The sequence below is a fragment of the Dreissena polymorpha genome, chromosome 13 (assembly GCF_020536995.1).
Source record: "Dreissena polymorpha isolate Duluth1 chromosome 13, UMN_Dpol_1.0, whole genome shotgun sequence".
NCBI lineage: Eukaryota > Metazoa > Mollusca > Bivalvia > Myida > Dreissenidae > Dreissena > Dreissena polymorpha.
In genome coordinates, this window is record NC_068367.1 from 45,696,041 (window position 1) to 45,713,697 (window position 17,657).

The 17,657-nt window shown below is 35.0% G+C and overlaps 2 protein-coding genes across 2 annotated transcripts in view; one reads left to right on the plus strand and one right to left on the minus strand.

Moving 5' to 3' along the window:
- Positions 1 to 4,142, minus strand: part of LOC127854987 (BRCA1-associated RING domain protein 1-like) — a 42,743-nt gene extending 38,601 nt beyond the window's left edge. Inside the window, exon 1 of the mRNA XM_052390202.1 lies at positions 3,999 to 4,142. Coding sequence (XP_052246162.1) covers positions 3,999 to 4,075 — 77 coding nt within the window. The 5' untranslated portion in view covers positions 4,076 to 4,142. The remainder of the gene's footprint in view (positions 1 to 3,998) is intronic.
- Positions 4,143 to 4,153: 11 nt separating this feature from the next.
- Positions 4,154 to 17,657, plus strand: part of LOC127854982 (E3 ubiquitin-protein ligase HECW2-like) — an 81,876-nt gene continuing 68,372 nt past the window's right edge. The window contains 4 exon segments of the mRNA XM_052390191.1: positions 4,154 to 4,306; positions 15,023 to 15,688; positions 16,285 to 16,395; positions 16,938 to 17,065. Coding sequence (XP_052246151.1) covers positions 15,379 to 15,688; positions 16,285 to 16,395; positions 16,938 to 17,065 — 549 coding nt within the window. The 5' untranslated portion in view covers positions 4,154 to 4,306; positions 15,023 to 15,378.

Sequence of the window (17,657 nt, forward strand, 5' to 3'; positions counted from 1 at the left end):
CATAAATAAAGAAGTTATGGCTATTTTAGCAAAATTTAATAATTTGACCTTGAGAGTCAAGGTCATTCAAAGGTCAAGGTAAAATTTAACTTGCCAGGTACAGTACCCTCATGATAGCATAAAAGTATTTGAAGTTTGAAAGCAATAGCCTTGATATTTCAGAAGTAAAGTGGATCTAAACACAAAATTTAACCATATATTCAATATTATATTTTATTTTTGATAAGTCAAAAAAGGGCCATAATTCCGTAAAAATGACAACCAGAGTTATGCAACTTGTCCTTTACTGTCCCCTTATGATAGTTTGCGAGTGTTCCAAGTATGACAGCAATATCTAAGATAATTTAGGGGTAAAGTGGACCAAAACACAAACTTAACCAAATTTTCAATTTTCTTAGTATAAAGGGCCCATAATTCTGTCAAAATGCCAGTCAGAGTTACATAACTTTGCCTGCACAGTCCCCTTATGATAGTTAGTAAGTGTTTCAAGTATGAAAGCAATAGCTTTGATACTTTAGGAATAAAGTGGACCTAAACACAAAACTTAACCAAATTGTCAATTTTCTAAGTATAAAAAAGGAACATAATTCTGTCAAAATGCCAGTCAGAGTTACATAATTTTGCCTTCACAGTCCCCTTATGATAGTTAGTAAGTGTTGCAAGTATGAAAGCAATAGCTTTGATACTTAAGGAATAAAATGGACCTTAACACAAAACTTAACCAAAATTTTCAATTTTCTAAGTATAAAAAGGGCACATAATTCTGTCAAAATGCACGCCAGAGTTATCTAACTTTGCCTACCCAGTCCCCTCATGATAGTAAGTAAGTGAACCAAGTTTGAATGCAATAGCATTGATACTTTCTGAGAAAAGTGGACCTAAACGCAAAACTTAACTGGACGCCGACGCCAAGGTGATGACAATAGCTCATAATTTTTTTTCAAAAAATAGATCAGCTAAAAATGAAACACTTGCTCATGTTGTTCTTAAAATATTTTTATATTTTATTATAATAAGCGGCATATAAAACATTGATAAAGCGATTATTAATCCATAAAACAAATAAACATAAGAGGGTTTTTTAGTATTTAAAAATCATAGCATCACCCTGGAATAAACATGACCTACTTTCCAACGAACACCAGAAAATCATGAGAATGATCGTTGTAATTGTCATGGATAACCATCAAATAAATAACAATTTCTAAAAATTGAAAAAACAATACCTTTCCAGCACCTCTTTAAGGTTTTTTGTTGATGGCACAATACTAAGTAAGGAATATATACTTTTTTCCATTGGGAATAGGGCCTGATTACTGGACCCGATTTTGAATGGGAAAAAAACACTGAGGAGTGCTGTATTGGACAAAGAAGAAGAAACTGTCAAAAGTGAAAGTTATACACCGCTTTGTAATGACCCTGGATTGCACACGTGTATTAATAGATATGCGTTGTATTAATAGATATGCGTGTCAGAACTGCTAGACTTGGATCGGCATTGGATATTCAGGTGCTGTTTAAATGCGTAATTTTACTAATTTAAATACTAACATACCTGCTCGATTTTATTCAATTGGAATTAAATTGTCGATATAAGAATGATCTTTCATCCCACAAAGATAGAGAAATGGGTCTAATGCAGGTGTGAAATTTGCAGCTCTCTGGAGCTCGATTGTGGAACCAGCTACCAATGCACCTCACAGTTCTACAGACCCAAGAGTCATTCAGGGAAGGACTGGCCGGCCTCCAATTTAAACATTGAGCTTTCCTGACTGTACATATTATAAATATTAAAGTTTTTTTTTTTTTTTAACTGATGATCGTGAGAGTGCAGTTGAAAAAATAATTAAACCTTTAATATTTATACCTTCACCGTGTAAATAAAAAATGTACGAATAACACAATGCTAACAAACAGAAAGCCAACGGGTGAAGCCAACGGGTTAGGGAGGTTTCGGTAAATGACAAGTTCGGTAAATTGATTTATATAGTAAATGCCGTGGAGGTTTTGGTAAATTGGTATAAATAATGATTATCGCACCTTTTGTCGATAAGCGTGTACCTTAATTGAGTTGTTTGACACTAATTAAATTATCTGTTTAAATATACGGTGTTGGTTTTATCAATTTAGAGATGTTTGCAAAGTGTTAATACTAATTATCCAGGCTTTCAACCTATTAATATTCTAATCAAGGGAGGTAAATTATATATTAAAAGTTTATCTTAAGGTCATGATTGTTTTGTTTTTTTGTATACATTTTTAAACAATTAGTTGAAGCCAGTTGCCTGTGTATTAAGCTGATAAGATAGTGATCATCACAGCAGCTAGCTATTACACAGTGTATTCATTCTGCTGGCGTTGTGTTAGATGTCATTTTTATCAGTTTTCAATTATGTGTATCTCTTCGCTTAACTCAACGTTCAATGGCACGCGCACTTAACAAAATTATAAAACATAACGCGTTCATTATATTACTCTTTATTAATTACGTACACGTATTAGATTTTATATATTGTTTTTTTCTTGTGTTTTTCTCAACCAGAAAGAAATAATAAAACACCTCGTTGTAGGTATACCACCTCTATAAAAACCAATTTACCGAACCCTCCACGGCATTTACGGTTTACGGAGGTTTCGTCACACTGCAGTTTCGTCACACTGAATTTACTGTAGAAAACAGGTAGAGGGTTCGTCACAATGGTAATATATAGGTGTGAATAATACCGGGAATCTTTAGCACCTTTGATTGACACCTTTCTTTTCAGTTAAAACAACGTTTTTTGTTGTTAATGAAATACATTTAGATAAATTGAAGTATTTAAAATGTTGCAATTAAATTACATAACACAATGTTGTTAATGATTCACAAAAATCCATTTATTCACATACAACACAATATTACACAATACATTAACATACAACTCTACTCAATAAACGGTATAATAATATACTTACCTTTACACAACACAAATTTATTTGCAAACAATATTACACCAAACATAAATATTTACATATAAAACATAAAGATATACTGTTTATTTATTGAGCAAAGCTTGTGAACACTGTTGTTTATTATGTTAGGCGAAATAAAAAGGCTGTAAACGATGTTGTTTATTACGTTACGTAAAATGAAAAAAATAAAGAATAACATAAATTGTTTTTTTAATAAAAGCATACCTTCAACATCGTTGTTAGTCCTAACTGTTTGTCTATAGACGTTTTTAACAAGTAACAATTAAACTTGTGTCATATTTACTGAAACAACATAATTCAAATATGTAAATTGGGCAATTTAGAAAAACAAAATAATGCAATTTTACACTATGATTGATTTTCATATCACTGTATTATTGTAAATCTAAATAATACAACATCGTACATTCCCATCAGAGCCTTCCATAGATGAATGGTACATCATGACTCTAGCAGTTTTCTCTGATGGTTTTCCCGAGTCAATTTCTTTAATTGCCAATTAAAGGCGTGTGTCGCTAATTGATTGTTTGCAATGCGCTAATTAATATGTTTGCACTATCAAGTAATCAATAATTGAAATATCTCATAATCGTAGATTGGTAGTCGATAGGGTGTGGACGTGTTTTCATGTGCTCAACAAATATGTGTTTTATTCATTTATTACGCGCACACAAAAAGTTGATATTATGGTAGAAAAAAGGATAATATGCACGCAATAACGCTAAAAAATAACATAAAGAAGCATATATCCCAATATATTTATTAACAACATCATATTCAATTGCAATATCATTTTATTCTATACAATATATCAGTGTGACGAAACCTCCACTGCCCTCCTTCATAATATCAGTGTGACGAAACTGCATTGTGACGAAACCTCCATCACCCGCATTTACTATATAAATCAATTTACCGAACTTGTCATTTACCGAAACCTCCAGCACCCAAGCCAACTTATAGTGGACCCGACTTATATTTCATTTAAAGAGGACCCATTTAAAGACAACAATAAGCACATTTACCATGCATTACAGTTAAATTTCTTCTCCAGACATTCCAGAGCAGACAATGTGCCACGAAACACAATCTTTGACGGCATGTCTACAATAAAATAAATAAAAAACACGAAAATGTCAACATAAATTTCCCGCCAAATTAACGCGGAAGTGATTCATCTCCCATAGTTCCATTTACAAAATGGAAGTTGTGTGATTGTAAGTGAGTGCTGTGTGTTTTCTTTTTATGAATTCAGTGCAGTTCACGTTTGAAATGTTGAGATGAAAAGTGCATTCCACAGGGAAACGTTTGTTCATATCGGATGTTATTACAGGTAATTATTCAAAATAATAAAGTGCCGCAAAGTTATGTATTTATGTTGTCGATTAAGAATCATCTATAAACATTTCATTCATAATTTTATTAACAAGGTGAACAACTCTGGATTATATGTATGTAAGAAAAAACAACACAGAAAAGAAGTGTGTATAACACTTATAATACAGTGTTTTACTAGAAAGGGCTTCTCCCATGTGACTAAGCACATATGCATCATTTAACCTGAATTTCTATGTGTGCCTGAATTCCCAAAATGGGCACACCTTGGCCTAAATTTTCAGTTAAGAACATCCCATTAATTTTCAAGAACCTGGGTCGCCATGGATATGGTGTCCGACTCGCAACTGGGAGGTCCCGATTTCGATCCCCACTGTGGGAGTGTTCTTTTGATCTTCCCCAAACACAGGTGGAAGTAACGTACCCTGGATAGTATATGGACCCAATATATTCAAATAATAATCGTGTTTTATGAGAGAAAAATTGATATAGAGCCATGACTAGAATTTATCGAAGACTGGTCGCAAAAATGTAAAAAATAGCTTTAATGCAAAGCAGCCCTTGGTCTTCTTATGGGCAATTAGACAATCTTTAAAAAAAAAAATTACTTCAAAGAAATCTCTGTCCAGCCGTTTACTCACAGTTGGCAGATAACCAAGCAATATTTCGAGCCCGTTTGTCCATCTGAATAAATCTTGCACAGACTTTCAAACAATATTTTTGAGTTTTCTCCACTTAATCGACCCCAGACTAGGGCCACATTTTCAAGATTTCAATTTCGGTATGATTGACACCCTTCTTAGAAAGATGTTTAAATTGAGTATAAAAGTTATTAAAAGTTATTAAATGTTGAGACTTGTCAAATATATTGTTTTGGAATCTTTAATTGGGAATTTTTAGGTCCCAAAAGCTTTTGGGAAAAAATGTATACTTAAAAACGGGACGTATTATAGTTTCACCCTTGGCCGGCTGGCGGCGTCCATAGTCCATATAAACGGACTCCCAGAACCTTTGATAATTTTTGCTATGGCGGCTCTGGGAGTCCATATGCACTCCTTCATACACATTGGTGCAGTTCAGCGCAAGGAATCCGTGCGCTTCACTAAACAGAGTTTCAGACGTCGTTCTAGACAAATTGAAGAAAATAATGAATAAACTTCATAACCATGTTAAATTTACCTGAATGTAAACCTATGGATGTTATCCTTTGCATGCATCCGATAAAAACACGACAATGTATTGTTTCAACACACTTTTCTCGCTGACATTGTTATGTTTAAATTTGAAGCAGTGTATTCTGTATCGAATACCACATCGTTATCGACTTTTTGGCTCCAACACATAACGCGATGTACAAAATATTGGTGTAATGCGACCTGACCTATATTGAGTAAATTTTCCAATATGGCGGATACAGCCTACAAAACAAAACCTTAGTCAATACAAATCAATTATTTCTTGCTTTACTGGTACCATTTGGATGAGTTTGTGGTTAAGATAGGTACATTTTTAATAAGCTCTTGCAGTTTCAGTGTTCATTAACCTTTGAATTGTTGATATCATTTTGCACCCATGGACAAGAGAGAGCGCATTGCAACTCTCAGCCTAAGCTGAGAGTTGCGATTATTGCAACTAGCGGCGTCCACAGCTGTGTCCGCTCTCTAATTCAAATAGTTTTCATCCGATCTTCACCAAACTTGGTCAGGAGTTGTATCTAGACAATATCGAGGTCAAGTTCGAATATGGGTCATGCTGGGTCAAAAACTAGGTCACTCAGTCACTTAGTGCATTTCAAGCATTTAGCATGGTGTCTAGAGCTGCAACGATTCACCAACAGCTCGATTCGATTTCGATTTCAGACTCTCCGATACCGATTTTTTCGATTTGATTCATCTTCAAACCTAGTTTTATCATATATTCACTCTTATTCCTCAAAATCAACATTTCTGTTCTAAAGGTCAAGTTCAAATATGGGTCATGCAGGATCAAAAACTAGGTCACAGAGTCACTTAGCGCATTTCAAGGATTGAGCATGGTGTCACTCAAATGGTAAAGTAATGTGTTGCTTAATTTTCAAAAATATATCATTTTGCCACTCAAATGGTAAAGTTATCAAGTTGTCCAAAACCTTCAAACAGGCCTATCTTGTGACAGTTTGGCACTCTAGTTCACATTGGTAATGGTTCCCTTGACAGGATTCAAATTATTTAAAAAACACTGAGCATTTGCATGTTTTACCATTATTCACGTACATGTTTTATGCGTTATTGTACCAAAACAAGGTTAATACTATACTAGTGACTTTTCATTCAGCTTGCAACCACAATCGCCAGTAATTGGCTTACAACAACACGAGTTATGAAAGCAAAGAGTTTTGATGATGCAATTTGACACTCACATCCAGCCCAATGTATGTCACTAGCTCAAGTACTGCTCTTGGAAAGTCCGGATGTGAGGCATAAGGGCACCCCAATTTATGTGTCGTAATTGGAGTAAGTCTATGAAACAATTGTGGTTGACACAAGGGCCTTGTAGCTCATTGTATAATTTAAATGGTGGAAATAGTGCCATTGAGTAGGAACTTGTGTGTATGCAATATCATGGATTGTTGAATGTGTGGGAAGTAATGAAGTGTGCCCTTGGTACGATAGAAATGTACGTTTGTATATTGTACATACATATTTTGTATGAACCAGGCTTTGCTGTTGGATTAAACTTTTGAAATATTCTTGTATATAGTTCATTGGGAACATTTTTGTGGATTGCTATGTCAGTATGTTGTCCGAAGGAGGGCATATAGTGATCGGACTGTCCATCCGTCTGTCCGTCACACTTTGCCTTTAGGTTTCCAAAAATGCTCATAACTTCTATGTTGCTTCAGATAGCAATTTCATATTTGGCATGCATGTGCACACAAATTTTGACCTCTGGGCCCTGTGACCTTGACATTAAACTTAGGGTCCGCGTTTAGATTTCGAAATCTGTGTTCAGGTTTCGAAAAAAGCTCATAACTTCTATCAAGCATTTATAGGGGGCATAAGTCATCCTATGGTGACAGCTCTTGTTATGCTCCCCCAAAATTTTTGGGTGGGAGCATATAGTCGCCGCTTCGTCTGTTGTCCGCGTGTCCGTCCGTCTGTGCACAATTTTTGTCCAGGCTATTTCTCAGCAACCAATGACCGGACTTCAATGAAACTTTATGGGAAGCTTCACTACCAAAAGGAGATTTGCATATTATCAGCCAGTTGTGGTCAGATGATTTTTCACAGAGTTATGGCCCTTTAAAATGTTCCATTAACTGTACATATAGTGCAATTCTCGTCCGGGCTATTTCTCAGCAACTCATGACTGGAATTCAATGAAACTTTATGGGAAGCTTCACTACCAACAGGAGATGTGCATATTATCAGCCGGTTATGGTCGGATGATTTATCACAGAGTTATGGCCCTTTGAAATTTTCTATAAACTGTACATATAGTGCAATTCTTGTCGAGGCTTTTTCTCCCGAACTTCTGACTGGAAATCAATGAAGCTTTATGGGAAGCTTAACGACCTTGAGGAGATGCGCATGTTATTTGTGGGTTCTGGTTAGATAATTTATTTAGAGAGTTATGACCCTTCGAAATTTTTAAGTTCCTAAACCATCCATCGTATTATTTTGTCCAAAGTTATGCCCCTCAAGAGGTTTCCTTTTATCTGAATATATAGTGCAACATTGTGACAAAAAAAACTTTGGGGAGCATCAGCCATCTCCGACGGTTTCTTGTTTTTAATTTGTTATTATTATATTTTTGAGGTAAATGAAAGATGAAGTCATGATTTAAAATATGAATGTTTCCTTGAAGTTTATGGGGTACAGGGCAACAGATAAGATTTCATGTCAATTAGTTTTCACTGCTAGCTTTTTGAAACAATTAGTTTTTACCGCAAATCAATGTGTCAAAAAGTTTTTTTACAGTTGATTAAAAACTTACCTTTATTTCTGGATGAGATGAGCTCTTTAGTTTTAGGCTGTGACAATTTGTAGCAATTCTTATTGCAATAAATTTACTAAATTTACATTATGTATTCATATTTTCAATGTTTGCTTGTTTATATGAATTAACTCATTTACTTTTCTATTGACAAAGCATATATACACTGTAAGTCCAATATAACGCTCTCCGTTATAACGCTGAATCCAATATAACGCGGAGGGTGCTTGGATCCCATTTTTTCTCCAACCTTCTATTTGATTTCTGATTCAAATCCGTAATATGCAACTTTATGTATTTTCAGACAATTCAAAGATGGCGGCAATCACATGTTGATTGCTTTATTTAACCGTCCGTTGAACCGATTATAATCGCCTCGAGGTTAAACAACACCGACAGCTAATTGGTGTTAATCTGTTGTGTAATGTCAATAAAGGTGTGAAAAACTCGCGTGTCAGTGTTTATTACATGTATTCTTCATCAGAGCGGTTCAGTGCGATAATTTCCATAAGATAAGTGCAAGCGGGATAGTTATACAATTAAAGTAATTCAAAACGATTGAAACATTCTTACTTTGATATGGTTGCAGTTTAACTATATTAAATGAGCGGCTGTGAAATATACTGCCTACTGTATAAAACAACTTTTTCTGTCATTTCATTATCATTCTAGTATTATGTCATTTAATCTTTCAGTTTGTGTATAAGAAATTAAATAATGCAGACGATTTATTTACATGCGAATGCAGTGTACAGGTAATTGTTAACAGAGTTTCACTTTCATTTTCGCGCGGTATCAGAAAGTCCCCGGGAAACACGTTTTTTGCATGCGTATGACGCAATAAAACAATTTTTTGTACATGAGTCGTATTGCATACAATCTAAATTTAAAGTCGCTTGTCCAATGAAAGCTCTGCCCCATAATGCACTGTACTCTTAATACTTCTGAAAATGGCATATATGTGTACGGTAGTGTTTACGAATTTCTTAAACATATATCGTCATTAATGTTCAAGATTATTATTTTTTAAGTGATGTTGCAATTTTATTGGATTATGAGATAAATGTGCACATAAGAAAAGCGGTATGTATACTGTTATCGATACGATTCGGTTTATATGCATGCATTTGCATCAACACAGCATGGCAATATAGATGACCTATATTATAGGCTATTCTATACCTGTTTTTTTTATAGCGCCCTGCAGTAAATGAGCTCAAAACCTATAACGCGGATCCGTTATAACGCTGTTTCGCGGCTTGGACCCCATTGACCGTGCTATATTGGAGTTACAGTGTAATAATGAGTTCTGTTTTTTAACATTCCTGTGTTTCATTCTCAGAGCACACCTCTTTAGCTTTAAAACACTCTTTACAACGTCTTTACCCCGCCATGTCGGCGGTTTGTTTCGCGTTTCAAATTGAAACATGTTAGGCCCGCACGCCGCTAATGGCATTTTCTTAGCTCGTCCTCGTTTAGAACAAGATGTCGACATTTTCGCGTACTTTTTTCGACGGAAGATTTTTTTATTATGTATACACCGTTCTGAACCGGAGTTCATATAAACTTGTCACTAATATTACGACCACACTAAAGGTTACAATATACTTATTAAAATCAAACACAGTACGGAGGGAATTGGTAAAATAAAACAACAAAGAATCGAATGCAATTCGTTTTCCGATTTTGTAATTGTTTATTGTACAATCGATTTTTTATTTCAATTCGTTTTCTGTAAAATACAAATCGTAAAAACGATAAAACGATCCTTATCTGTTGCCCTGGGCGTATAATGAAAGCATATGCAGTGGTATATACAAAAAAGATTCTAATTAAATATCTTTTACTAAGTACTATTTAAATTGTTACAGTTACTTTAGACATAGTTACATTTGAATTATATAAAGGCTTAGTAAAATATTATTTTTTTTATTATAAAAAAAGCTGTCCAGCTACACTTTCCTTATGTGTAGGAAAATCTGAAGTTGTGCCTAAATTGTTATAAATTAAAATGCCCATGTCCGCTTTTTATAGTGGTACTGTTGTGTTGTAAATTGTCATGGAGCAAGTAAGCCATTTCTATTGGCGTACATGTGAATCTCACTGAAATAGTGTAATAAACATTATGTCTTGCCTTGTATTTCCTTAATATGTTACTGCAAAAAGATAAAGATATGTGAATAAAGTAGGAATTTTATTTTAATAAGTTCAGTTTTGGAACTATTTGTTTAAGTAAGCTCAATTGCATTGAAAGCCTAAGGCTAATTGAAAGTCCCTTTCATGGGTAGATTCAGTACTTGTATTCTTTGTGGGTGATCTGATTGATAAAGCTCCCATACAAGGGTCGGAGCAGCTGGACATTTATGGGAAATAACCTCAGTATTGTGCTTTAACTTGAATTACAACATTGAGATATAAAGTACAATGTATTGCTTGAATTAGAGTCCAGCTTGCATGGTTTTGTAGAAAAAAAGGTCTTGCTCGCGTGAGCATCCTCCTCTGAAATCTAACAACATAGACAATGCCCCAGTATGGAAGCAAGGCTGAGTGGATGAAACTTAGAAAATGGTTCAATCATGCATTATTTCAATGATAATGCATTAAGGGTAATATGTATTTCCTACCTTTGGGACTTTCGGATAAAGTGCGCATGCATTCTTAATGCAGGCATCATGATATCGTTTTTCAGGGAATAAACATCTGCATGAAGGCATTTCTTGTAGAAAGATACTGTTTTCCTCATCAGTTGTAAATTATAGTCTTAAGACTTTTGTGCTCCATTTTTAAGGCATTTGAAAGTTTATTTAACAAAATGACTTCCCTTTAAAATCAGTTGAATTTAATCTTCATACTTAACTACATGTATATAATAATTTCAGGTTTTTTTTCTGCTATATAAAAAAGGCCGTAAAACGGACCCGATTCTAAAGCAAACGGACCCGATCCCAAATTGAAATGATAAAAAAACTGATAAAAAAAATCCCAATTTCAATATTTTTATTATGCCCCCCTTCAAAGAAGAGGGGGTATATTGCTTTGCACATGTCGGTCGGTCTGTCGGTCGGTCGGTCCGTCCACCAGGTGGTTTCCGGATGATAACTCAAGAACGCTTGGGCCTAGGATCATGAAACTTCATAGGTACATTGATCATGACAAGCAGATGACCCCTATTGATTTTGAGGTCACTAGGTCAAAGGTCAAGGTCACGGTGACCCGAAATAGTAAAATGGTTTCAGGATGATAACTCAAGAACGCATACGCCTAAGATCATAAAACTTCATAGGTAGATTGATCACGACTTGCAGATGACCTCTTTTGATTTTCAGGTCACTAGGTCAAAGGTCATGGTCACGGTGACCCTAAATAGTAAAATGGTTTCCGGATGATAACTTAAGAACGCATACGCCTAGGATCATGAAACTTTAATGTTAGATAGATCATGACTTGCAGATGACCCCTATTGATTTTGAGGTCACTAGGTCAAAGGTTAAGGTCACCATTACCCGAAATAGTAAAATGGTTTTCGGATGATAACTCAAGAACCCATACACCTAGGATCATGAAACTTCATAGGTAGATTGATCATGACTCGCCGATGACCCCTATTGATTTTGAGGTCACAAGGTCAAAGGTCAAGGTCACGGTGACCCGAAATAGTAAAATGATTTTCGGATGATAACTCAAGAACGCAAACGCCTAGGATCATGAAATTTCATAGGTAGATTGATCATGACTTGCAGATGACCCCTATTGATTTTGAGGTCACAAGGTCAAAGGTTAAGGTCACGGTGACCTTAAATAGTAAAATGGTTTCCGGATGATAACTCAAGAACGCATACGCCTAGGATCATGAAACTTCATCGTTAGATAAATCATGACTCGCAGATGACCCATATTGATTTTTAGGTCAAAGGTCAAGGTCACGGTGCCCCGAAATAGTAAAATGGTTTTCGGATGATAACTCAAGAACGCGTACGCCTAGGATCATGAAACTTCATAGGTACATTGATCATGACTTGCAGATGACCCCTATTGATTTTCAGGTCACAAGGTCAAAGGTCAAGGTCACAGTGACAAAAAACGTATTCACACAATGGCTGCTTCTTCAACGGACAGCCCATATGGGGGGCATGCATGTTTTACAAACAGCCCTTGTTTTATTTTTTTATTAATTACTTATCACTTATTATTATAAGGCTCTATATCTCAATTTTATTTTGTAAACAACCTACAAAATATATGGTTATTTATATGATTTTTATCTAAAATGGCCAGGAAAAGACATGTGGTGTCAATATTTGTTGATAAAAAATTCCCAATTTGGTCTTTTTTGTCAATAAGAATTCCTAAATTTGCCACTTTTATCGATTAAAAAATCCCAATTTGACCAGACTCCTTTTCCCGAAATGGATGGAAAACCCTATGCATTTTCCTTTAACATGAAAACTTGGTGAAGTAATTAACATTAAATCTTTTGATGCACTTTAAAAGAGGAACTGAAAAAATATCAGAGGAAAATGTCTAATTATATATTGGCAGCTATATATTTCAATGTTTTCATTATACATGTATCAGTAAAACCCAAGCAGGTCAATATGTCTAGGATGTTTCTGTCACTTCTTTACTGAAGAATTTTTTATATACACATGTATCAAATTATATCTATAATTTTTCAATCTTCATTTTTCTCCTTAGTTTTGTCAACTTTGCTATGCATATTCTATTTGTTACTTGGCAGCAGTAAAAATGTCAGAATCAAATTTTGTTCATTTGATGTTGTTTTTTAAATAACAGTCTTCTATGAAGAGCTATAAATGTCACCAATTTGGAAAATATTATTTATTAACTCTAGGATAAAGTTGCCTTTTTGATGTCATTTGATCTCATGTGAATGATTTACTCCTTTAAAGCAAGCCACCGGAAATGTGAGTCACAGAGAAATGTTGTGAATAATTATTTGTCACTGATCTATGATTGGTAGCATCTGGCTGGGAGCTTTATGCATTTGCATCAGAAAATACTTCATGAATTTTTTAATACTTAAAAGTATTCTGTGCTTTAAACTTGAAATGTGACAACAATTAAACATTATTTTTGCCTGATCTCAGAACATGGCTACAATGTATTAACCTAAATTGTGTTGTTGCAACAAGTGTTATATCAATATGTCAAAGGAACTTGTTCACATCTAGATAATAAAGGGATCTTTTCTCGGTTTGGTAAATTGACAAAATTGAAAAAAGTTGTTTCAGATTCGCAAATTTTCTGTTAAGTTATGATATTTGTGAGGAAAAAGTATTACTGAACATTTGCCATGGTCTAATATAGCCATTATATGCAACTTTTGACGTTTTAAAAACCTAAAAATTATAAAGCGTTGCAACGCTAAACGATTGAATAATTTGGAAAGTTCTGTTGTTGTCGTTTAAATTTGTGAAACTATGAAGATTGCTTATATAAGGTATAAAATACGCATCTTATGTATCCTTGGCAGGATAGCTCAGTTGGCTAATGCGTTTTTACTTCATGATCCCGGTGGTCACTCAGGTTCGAGCCCTGCTGTGGGCTACTTTTTTTTCCTTTTTTTAAATTTTATTTTTGATTTTTAACTGGAGCTTTTAAAATTTAATGTTTCCTTTATCAATATAAAGCATTTAATGACAAACTTCAAAACACGCCAAAATCTGTGAAAAGGCCCCTTTAAGGGAAATCTCAATTTTCCAACTATTTTTCTTAGATCCATAAAATAAAACGACTGGCAGCAAAAATATTAATGAAGTAGGAATAATCAAAAAAATTCTTTTTTTGTTTATGAGTAATCAACGTATGCTATTTGAAATTAATAATAATTTAAAAAGTTTATTTTGTGTGAGCTATATTTTGTGACATCACATCAGTGCGTTTTTTACCATTTTGGGAATGGGACTGGGTCCCCTTGGATTGGGAAAAATCGCTGCATTTTGACCAAAATAGGTTGTTTTGCTAACATTTAAATTAAGAATAAAAGTGTTTCCAATGTATTACATTTACAAAGGAGTAACTTGTAGAGCTGGATGGGAGATGAACTAAATGTTGAGATCCAAATAAAATTTATTGGGGGAGGGGGACTTCAATTTGGAATGTTTAGGTTCCATTTGGTAAAAATATGTACTTTTTTCAATTAGGAATGATGCCGAATACCGGCCTCGAATTTGAACGAAAAAGCACACTGACTTGTCATTGGCTTGAAAGCCTGCCACATCATTTCAGTTTTGTCACTCTGCCATTAAAGGGCCTGGAGAAAGGCCTTGCATGTCTTGTGCCCCTGGCGCATAGTCTATGATAGGTCAAGGGGTCAAACTAAGGTGTCAAAGGTCAAACATGTGCATGATGCAGCTTGTTCAATAAAAACAAGCATTCTTCACAAGGGCTTTACATGTTGTAGACAAGCATCTAGTTATTTCCATTCTTAACCATGTTAAGATGCCCTTTATTGAAACCCAGAAAAGACAATTTTCACATTTTCAATGTAACCAGAAATTCAATCACCAAGATAATTATGTTGAACTGTTCGTTTGTCTACAGTATTCTGGCATGGAATATAAGATAATTTATTTAACACACAGAAATTAAGTCTCTTAATTGGCCAGCTCAGTCCTTAATTTACATGATTCCTCTTGTTAAAAAACTGACCATGGAGAGTTTGAAATAAATATAATATCTTCCATTATTATTAAAAACCTTGATTATTCATTTTCAGACAATGTTCAACGTATTACACCAGTGAGAGATTTCAAGATACAGCAATGGGATAGACTCACCTGTGTTCTGTAGGAGCGTCATTGCATCGGAGATTAAAAAACAGCATTGGTTTGAAATTCAAGTTTAGCTCTAGTGTTAATCAATCGTTATTGATCTCAATTTATTGTTATCAGTTCTGCAAAAAATGCTTGGGATGTAATACCTGGTTGCAGGAACATAAAAACATCAATTGTTACAAAAGAATGAACTCAGTTTGTACTGAAATGAAAAAATGGAAGCCATACTTTAGAAAGGTATGGATGGAAGACTTGCTTCTGGGAATAAATCTCATTCAGCATTTAGAGAGATGAACGCATGTCTGAAATGAACAGTGAGACGGACGGTTTAGCACGACGTCCAAGTGGCAAGTCGAGCACCCCCGTTACCGTTGATGATTTATCCTTACCGTCGCCGCGGACGCCGCTATTTGACAGTGAGACGGTGTTTGTGATTCCTGAACGCAGCAATAGCGAGTCTGATGTGGCGACCCTTGCGGACGATGCAGACTCCACATTGACAGTTTGTGGGCGTCAGTTCACGCTGGGTCAGTGCGGGAAGGTAAAGGTCACATGGAAGTTGAGAGAGGAGTGCGGCCTTGATGACTGGATTGGGCTGTTTCACATAGGTGAGAAACAACCACTATGGACTTTGGTGTTTTTTTGGTCAAATTTTGTTATATTCGGCCAAATTCCCATTCTCGAAAAGTATAAAAAAATTCAAAGGAATGCCTTAAATTCCCAAGTGGTTTCCGAAGAATTAAATAAAATCTCTACCTTTAGTTCATTTCTGTATTCAGCTGTTTTTGTTGAACCTTGGTTAATATAATATTGAAAACAATTACTGGTAATCTCACTTTTAAAGTATTTCCCAATTTTAGTCAAAAGGTTGCACGTTTTATCAAAAGGGCCTGGACCAATTTCAAAAATGCTGATAAACACAACACTGGTCTTTTTGTCTGTTATGGCACAATCTAAAAAACCAGCAACAAAACACCATGCTTACATTGTATATATTTTGATGATATCATGCAATTTGTGTGTTCTTGATAGTGCATCAGTTAATCTTGCAGTAGTTTTGTTCTTGATAATGCATCTGTTTCATGTATACTTAATAAGGTGCAAAAATCAGAATTACAGTTAAGCTGCTTCTACAAAATAAAATTTTAACATGCACATATTAAAAAAAATAGAATACGATTTTGCATTGTTATTTTTGTTTCAGGGGAGACAAACAAGTCATCATTTTGGGACAGCAAGACCAGGGGAGCTAATGGGGGACAGAAAGGGGAGCTACTCTGGGACCTCGACGTAATCAGTCATTGCTTTACTGACTGTGAGTGTGCAATGGAATCTGAAATGGGCCTGTACTCACCAAACAATTCTTAGACTTTAGTCATAAAGAATATTTCTTTGAATAAGAATATTAACAAATTGCTCATTTCTTTAGATTTCAGAAGTGTTTTATTTGTGTGTCTGTTCAAAAAGGGAAAACCTTTTTATTAAGGGAAGCAATTCTGCTTAGAACTGGATGCACTTTTTAGGGAGTTATCTTTCTTAGTTTATTTATTAGGCTTTCCTACAACTTAACCTATAAAGGTGCAATATTATTATCCAAGGCTTAAACTTGCAAGCTGTTCAGGTCTTATGATGTTTTCTTCTAATGAGTTTCTAAGGGTTGGAAACGAAGCCTTTAAAACTTGACACTAGTTGAAAGTTTTCTTAGGCATTACAAACTTGTCAACTGTGTATATGAGGTAAATGGGTAATAGTGATTGACATTTGCTTCTTCATAGCAGGCCAGTCATTTTCGGCTTCATTTCAGGTCAAATGCAGGTGTGCTTCAAGTATTTAGTGTCATTTTCGGCTTCATTTCAGGTCAAACGCAGGTGTGCTTCAAGTATTTCAGTGGCAGCACGGGGGATCTTATAGCCACCAGTCCGACCATCGTGGTGAACAACAACAACCCGTCCCCTGGTCCAGCACCCCGGCCAGATACCAGTCAGGTAGCGGTTTATGCTGGCTCAGTGATGTTATATTGCCCCATTCTGGGAAAACTGGGCTAAATGCATCTGTGTTAATTGCAGTCCCAGATTAGCCTGTGCAATTTGCACAGGCTTATCTGGTACAACACTTTCCGCATTTATGAATTTTTTCATTTAAAGAAGGTTTCTTTAGGAAAATCAAGTGTTGGCCATAGAGGGAAGTGTATTAATCGCAGTTGTCAAAGATTAAGGCTCAACACCTATATTTCCTCTTATGCATTGCTATTTTAATGGATCCTGGCCCAGTGCCTAAAATGGTGGATTTTTCTCTTGGTTGAAGCAGAAGTCCCTAATCGAAAGTGATTTAATGCTAGTTATTTATATCTATTAAATAACCAAACATTTCGAATGACCATGTAATATAATATAATGACCTTGATAATTTAATCTTCATACAAGTAAAAAGTGAGGTCTGAATTTAATTGGTTTTGGAACTACCAGTGTTTTTTGCTGCTCAACATTAACCATAAAACAGTAATGCTCGCATTTTAAATGTCACCAATTCTTTTGTGCGATTTTGGCTTTTTTTTAAAGGTTTTTCGAACAATTGAAG